Source organism: Rhagoletis pomonella, unplaced genomic scaffold (assembly GCF_013731165.1).
Source record: "Rhagoletis pomonella isolate Grant_MI unplaced genomic scaffold, Rhpom_1.0 Rhpom_scaffold_00009, whole genome shotgun sequence".
NCBI lineage: Eukaryota > Metazoa > Arthropoda > Insecta > Diptera > Tephritidae > Rhagoletis > Rhagoletis pomonella.
The window spans coordinates 991,681-999,411 of NW_023458563.1; the positions used below are offsets into that span (position 1 = coordinate 991,681).

The 7,731-nt window shown below is 42.3% G+C and overlaps 1 protein-coding gene across 1 annotated transcript in view; it reads right to left on the bottom strand.

Annotated features, from left to right (window-relative positions):
* Positions 1–6,052: 6,052 nt before the first annotated feature.
* The window catches only part of LOC118745538 (ATP synthase subunit beta, mitochondrial), a 55,256-nt gene continuing 53,577 nt past the window's right edge, over positions 6,053–7,731 (bottom strand). The window contains exon 4 of the mRNA XM_036478984.1: positions 6,053–7,321. Coding sequence (XP_036334877.1) covers positions 6,180–7,321 — 1,142 coding nt within the window. The 3' untranslated portion in view covers positions 6,053–6,179. The remainder of the gene's footprint in view (positions 7,322–7,731) is intronic.

A 7,731-nucleotide genomic window follows, 5' to 3' on the forward strand; every position in this document is an offset into this window, starting at 1 on the left:
AATTCGGAGATTCGGCAACTTGTGAACGTACATAAGCGGAAGAAATGGGAAGAGCATCTGAAGACCTGCAACTTCGCCTCTGGTGTGAGCAAGCTTTGGTCAACCGTGAGGTCGTTGTCCAACCCGACGAAGCGCGACGACAGAGTCGAGATAGACTTTGGTGACCACGCTTCGTCGGACCCGGAGAGATGCGCGAGCTATTTTAGCCGGCAGTTCATTCTGCATCCGCCGGTGGATAAAGCCTGTCGAGTGACCAGAAGGCTGCACAAAATGCCAAAACCTAGTGCGCCTCTTGTTTTCACCAGCGGTGAGGTAAGGGTAGCCATCGGGAAGGCGAAAGCCTCCAAAGCCATTGGACCCGACGGAATATGCATGTTGATGCTGAAAAATTTGGGTCCTGCGGGAGTAGCGTACCTAACGGAGGTCCTCAACCTGTCTATGGCCACTCTCGTCATTCCAGACATCTGGAAAATGGGGAGAGTGGTCCCACTGCTCAAACCGGGGAAACCAGCCAACAAAGGAGAGTCTTATCGCCCGATAACTCTCCTTTCCCCGGTAGCGAAGACACTCGAGGCCCTGCTGCTCCCGTACTTCACGAACCACCTGACCCCAGCGAAGCATCAACATGGGTTCCGTAAAGTGCATAGTACAACAACAGCACTTAACGCCATAAACACTCAGATAACTCGTGGCCTAAACCGAAACCGCCCCTGTGAGAGAACTATTCTAGTAGCGTTGGACCTGTCCAAGGCGTTCGACACTGTCAGTCATTCAACGCTACTAGAAGATATAGAGGCCTCCTCACTCCCACAGGGACTCAAACGGTGGTCGGCGAATTACCTGAGTGGTCGACACTCGTCAGTAATCTTCAGAGACAAAACCAGCAAGCCACGTAAAATTAAACAGGGGGTACCACAGGGTGGTGTACTGTCCCCGCTAATGTTTAATTATTACATATCAAAGCTTCCTCAGCCACCTGCTGACGATTGTTCGATCATGGCGTCTGGGAATGGAATTGATGACTTGTGCTCAAAAGTAAACGGTTACCTCTCCGAACTTTCTCGCTTCTTCACTGCATGGAGCCTTGCCCTACCCCTTGCTAAATCCTCGGCAACCCTTTTCACCACCTGGACGAAGGAGGTCAGACTGCCACTGGGTATTCACGTCGATGACGTAACAATACCGACGGTGAATAACCCGAAAATCCTCGGAGTTACCTTCGACAGTCTGCTCTCCTTCTCGGCGCATAAAACCGCAATTTTCAACAAAGTAGAGAGCCGCAACAATGTCCTCAAGTCGCTGACCGGCAGCACTTGGGGCAAAGATAAAGAAACGTTGTTGGCAACATACAAGGCAATTGGCCGGCCGGTTCTTAACTACGCAGCGCCTGTATGGTCGCCGGGGACTAGCAGGACGCAGTGGATGAAGCTGCAGACCTGCCAAAACACGGCATTACGAACTGCGACAGGATGCCTCCTGATGATGCCTCAACACCACCTTCATGGCGAGGCCCAGATGCTCCCAGTAAAGGAGCATAACATAATGCTCTGCAAGCAGTTCCTCGCTGGGAGCCACAGACGTGGCCATCCCAGCGGGCAACTACTCGCGGAAGAGCCCTCGCCACGGCACGTCAGGAGGCATCTTTACGAACTGACAGACGAAGTCCAGAGGTATATTAAACAACCTCTGGACCCGTCAACCTACCGACAGGCCCTGAACGGCATTCACAGTCTCAAGTTATGAAGACTCCCGCCCTGTGAATGCCGTTCTAGGCACACAACCACCGGACGTGGACGGGACAGAACTTTGTCTGCCTCGGGAGACCCGCACTACAATAGCCCAACTTCGCTCTGGCTATTGCAGCAGGCTCAACAGCTACCTGAGCAGAATCAACGAGGATGTGCCCAACCATTGCCCGGCATGTGGGGAGTCGCCACATGTCTCCTGGCACCTCTTCACATGCCCTGAGAACCCAACTCAGCTAACGCCCCTGTCCCTATGGACAGCCCCTTTGGAAGTAGTACACTTCCTGGGCCTCACCCCAGCTGAAATAGACGACAACGATGATGGATGAACCGTCCCGAACGGGGCTTAGTAGCCGCTACAACAACAACAAGAGCAGAAAAGGCACTTCAAAAAACAGCTGAAACTCGGAGCTTAAAAATGAAGAAATATGTATGTAGCTGAAATGCGGCGGCACAATGACATCATGAAGCACTCGCTGAAGATGAAAATGTGAAGTATTTGGTTTAATTATTATTTTTATACAAAAATTTCTAGTTTTTTGAACGCTTATATGTGTATTTATATGTATAACTTCTTTTAATTATTATTTATTTAGCTGAGAAGTGCCTTTTCTCTTTACTCTTCATGATGTTCTGCTAAACTCGTTACTGCTACAGTAACTGTTTTTTATTCCACAAGCCTTAATATTTAGTTCAGTTTCCAGAACGTCGGAGGATGCTTTCAGCTTCTTTCCAGTAGGTCTCCTTTCTTTGATTCCTCGCTTAGCGACACCTTTTTGTAGTACTGGTCGAAAAACTGTAACTTACAAAGATTGCGGCAACTCCAATGGATTTATGGCATCACGCAATTTTCGTCGTTGGACCCTCTGCGCCATCAACCGTTCTTCCCCTTCCTCTGCCACTTAGCGAAACGCGATGGAATGCATTGTTTTAGTTATTTTTTGTGGCAAATGTCGATGAGCGCTTCCAAAACTGAACGTCGTCCTACAAAGGATTAGCCTTTAATTTAAACTAATATTTAAATTTCCGGAGCACTAGTTTATTAATAAATTGGCTTCCAAAATTCACAGTGACAACTGAACCTAGCAAAGGGTACCCTTATGGTATTTGCCCACTTATTTTGGTTTATAAATAAAAAACTTTGAACTTACCAGTGTAGTCAAAAGTTTGAACCTAACACCCCTATTCTGCAACTCTTTCGTATTCGGATTTTGCTACGAATCGTAGAAATAGTATGCTGCAATCCGAATAGTATTTTCGAACTTTCGAAATTCGTAACAATGGCATGCCTAAAAACGAACGAGTAAGCTTTTGTACGAAAACAATTGTGTCGGAGGCGAAATAAAAGATGTAAATCGATCTGTATTTGCAAGAAATATTGGTGGTGTTCTTTTAAACAGATAAATTTGCCTTTCACATATACATATATTTTTATCCACTGCTTTATATAAACGAGCAAAAAAGAATATTTGTTGCCCCTTATCGAGAAACTTGGGTCCGGCTTAGTTAATGCGCAACGATTTTCAGTTGTTGTGTCCAAACGCATAACTCAAATCCAAAAACTTTAACATACACGTGTAATCAAAGGATTCACATTTTATTAAAGATAAATGTTTCAAATTTCCTACCACTAGCTTATTAATAAACTCGGTTTGCACTATGCACTTTTTTGCAAATTTCGACGTGGGTTCTGCGCAAAAATGCTGTGGACGGCGTAGCTGGAGTGATATGAACAAGAAATGTTGTATACCTTTGACATGCGGAAGGCCCTCTTCCCCGCAACACAGAAAGGAGAATTCTACTTAGTAAGGGTTATAACCCCTAAGCGCGGCCGAAGGCAGAAGCAAGCGCAACAGGTGGTGGACCTAACAAAGTGCATGTTTTCAGTGGCTTGGAAGAAGCTGTTATTGCATTAACTGGATTGAGAACCAACGCTTCAGGCATAGGAGGAGTTCTGGCTTGTGGTTCAACAATTCAACCAGAAGCTGACATAGATGCGCCCATGGTTATTATGCCCGACAGCTCCGCATACCTTTGTGAATCCATTGCCACAGCGCCCGCTTACTCTGCTTCTATAATTGCAAATACATCAGAATCCATAAGCACATTAATTCCTTTCCACTTTGTTTTTCTTCATTCAGCTATCTTCGAAAAACAACTGATAGCTGGCAATGCTGCACGTTTCTGCAAGGGTTGCAGCATGTGGATTTTTCGTTTTTCGTAGCATAGCTACGAATTGCGAATTACGAAAATTCGGATTCTAGAATAAGGGGGTTAATTTAAAATAAAGAATTTAAATTCCCGCGCACTAATTAATAGCTTCAAGTGCAAATACACTTTTATGTTTTATGTGTAAAACACGCAAATTAAATGGCGGGAGTTGAGCTGTCAAAAACTGTCAAACAGCTCTTCGCAAGTTCGAATTTCCTGCTCCAAAATATTCGGGGAAAATGCTGCTCCCTTGCAGTTTAGAATGATTTTATTCTCGAGAAAAGTAAAATCCGCGAGACATGAAATCCTCGGGAATATTCAGAATTGGGTTGTATATTAAGCCTTCGATAATCATCGCAAGGACGCCAAACATTCGATTCTTTTTTAGGCACCAAATGCAAGGGCGATGCTCCTTGTGACTTGGTGGACGACAAATACCTGATTTAACTAAAAAATCGAATTCCTCCTTTTTACTATAATCAGGTCCAGCAATTAATGACAGAAATTCTTTAAGAAGCTGACTATATTTATTATCCATTGAAACTACTTTCAGCAAAGAAACGTCAAAAAATAGGATATTGCGTCAACCGATAAAGACGTCAAAGGATCTATTAAACGTGTATGCTTTATATCTGCCAGTAACCCATATTTGTCTAAGAAATCAGCTCATAGCAGGCTTAGATATGTCAGCTATCCAGCTTTAATAAATATGAAAGGAAATTCACGTCTTAATACTAAATTAACATTGAACAATTTTTTTTCGTAGGTTGAAACAGTACTACCATTAGCCGCTCTTAAGAGAATGTCTAAAGAGCGTTCATGAATTTTGAATTTTGAAGAAGGTAAAACCGAAATGGGGCAGACTGTCTATTAAAAAAGTTAGTTGGTTATCTCTGTCTAATACAAATAAGCGACGTGCCGAAAAGCGTAAATTGCCATTGTTAGTCGCCGCAACAACAGCACCACTTAGTTTGTTGCATTCGAATCATATACCGAATTTATAATGATAATGACAAAGCCAGTTTTGTGATGAAGATCTACCACGTGACTGAGAATTTCTTCTTCCACTATAATATCTATTCCTGGAACGCGATTCCCTTTTACTTATTTAATTTTTAATTTTTTTTTTATGTAAGCATTTTAAGCATTCACATAATTGTGAAGTTACTTTAACTAAATTTTCTACTACCTTTTCAAATCCATCCACAGCATTTTGTCGCAACCATAATTAAATTTGAAAAGTGAAATTAGTCCGCGATCAAAAAATTATATTAGGCCGCGCGGGCATAATTCATTTTGAAAAGAGAAATTAGGCCGCGATAAAAAAATGAGATTAAGCCGCGCGGGTAGGATTCCTTTTTAAACGTAGTATCCAGTTTTCAAGAAAAATGAAAACATCATACAATATTTTGAGATCAGTATGCAGCTCTCAAGAAAATAATGTTCGTATATTTATTTCTTCAAGAAAATTTACAGCAACAGCAAAGTAGTTTTTCAAGCAAAAGAAACAATGAAAAATATTTCTTGTGATCTTTCTTGAGAGCTGGATCCCAAGCTTATTCCCTGTATGCAGCTCTCAAGAAACCAGTCAAGAAAAATTTTGTTGCCTCACTTATTCCTCAAGAAATAATGGAACGGCCATATATTTCTGTTGCAAACCTGGGTTGCCTTGTGCTCTTTTTTCACAAAAAACTTTAGAAAACCGTAGTAGAAAGCATAGAAGTTCCTTAAGAACTGCGTACTGCTTAAGGAAATTTGACTCAAGAAAATTTCTTAGCCATTTCTTGTTCGTCATTTTATATTGAGTTTTTGCTCTTCTTGAGAGCTGCATACAAGCCATTATGGCATACAAGTGAAATTAGGCCGCCGAAGAAATAAGAAGGCCGAGTTTAACCTACAATATCCAGACCTTAACTGGGCCAGTTGTTTAGATAGGCAAACGCAATTAATCTCACATCTCATGATGGTCACGTATATATTACCAGATTTAACCTGCCAGGAACATAGCTACATCCAATCAGTAAGGACCTCGAGCTCTAACAACAACACTGGTAAATTAATCACCGACAAGACACGGCTTGAAAAAAAATCATTAATATTAAAGAAATAACATTTTATTCGGCAGTTAAATATATTCACGAATTCAATAATATGTTAGATCAACTGAAGCTGTTAACGCAGCGACCATTGGTTTTTATTTAGCGTTTACTCTTACACCTGAACTTATGAGGCCTCCTTTGCCAAACGTTCAGCTTTCTGGACGACTTCTTCAATTGGTCCAACCATATAAAATGCAACTTCAGGAAGATGATCGTATTCGCCTGCCAAAATCTGATTGAATCCCTTAATGGTTTCTTCGAGTGGTACCAGTTTTCCAGCGTGACCGGTAAACACTTCAGCAACCTGGAACGGCTGTGACAAGAAACGTTGGATCTTGCGAGCACGTGCAACTGTAAGTTTATCCTCTTCAGACAACTCATCCATACCCAAAATGGCGATGATATCTTGCAGTGACTTGTAGTCTTGCAGAATTTTCTGTACACCACGTGCTACGTTGTAGTGCTCTTGACCAATAATATTAGGATCCATGATACGTGAAGTAGAATCCAAAGGATCCACAGCTGGATAAATTCCCAGTTCTGCAATAGCACGCGACAGTACTGTTGTAGCATCCAAGTGAGCAAATGTTGTTGCTGGGGCAGGATCGGTCAAATCATCAGCAGGTACGTAAATAGCTTGAACTGAAGTGATTGAACCTTTCTTGGTGGTGGTAATACGCTCCTGCATAGAACCCATATCAGTAGCAAGAGTTGGTTGATAACCCACAGCAGATGGAATACGACCCAATAAAGCGGATACCTCAGAACCGGCTTGGGTGAAACGGAAAATGTTATCAATAAATAACAATACATCTTGACCCTCTTGGTCACGGAAATATTCGGCAACAGTTAATCCAGTCAACGCAACACGAGCTCGAGCGCCTGGGGGTTCGTTCATTTGACCGTATACCAAAGCTACCTTCGATGTTTTGTCTTTCAGTGAAATTACACCAGACTCGATCATTTCATTGTACAAATCATTGCCTTCACGCGTGCGCTCTCCAACACCTGCGAAGACTGAATAACCACCATGAGCCTTGGCAACGTTATTGATCAACTCCATAATTAATACGGTCTTTCCGACTCCAGCGCCCCCAAACAAACCAATTTTGCCACCTTTTGCATAGGGAGCTAGTAAGTCGACGACTTTGATTCCGGTTACTAAAATTTCTTGTTCGACAGACATGTCGACGAATTCAGGAGCTTCAGCATGAATGGGAGCGGTCTTGCTTGTTGGAATGGGTCCGCGCTCATCAATAGGTTCACCTATAGGAAAGAAATTTAAAAATGTTTATTTAAATAGATGTACTAAAAATTATATTTTCCCAAAAGTACTATTTGTGTTTTGTAGCATAATTTCGGGTATCTTAAGCTAGAAATTGTTTATTCTTTTTTCGTCTCATGACGAATAAGGCGCCCAAATATCTGTTGGAAAAATTAACGTTCCCCAAATCATCTAGAGTAAACAACTTGACTGTTCACACCTATGTGCATTATCTCAGCTCTGCACGGATATTCTTTGTCAATGCTATCCACATCTGGAACTCTATCTCATATTCGCAGTAGTTTAAACAAAAACAACTCTAGAAATCTTTTGTATGCATATTTCCGTTAGCTTGTGTGAGGACCAAATATCCCTGAGGAATTTAGCCCACACAAGCAATACGACACCGCAC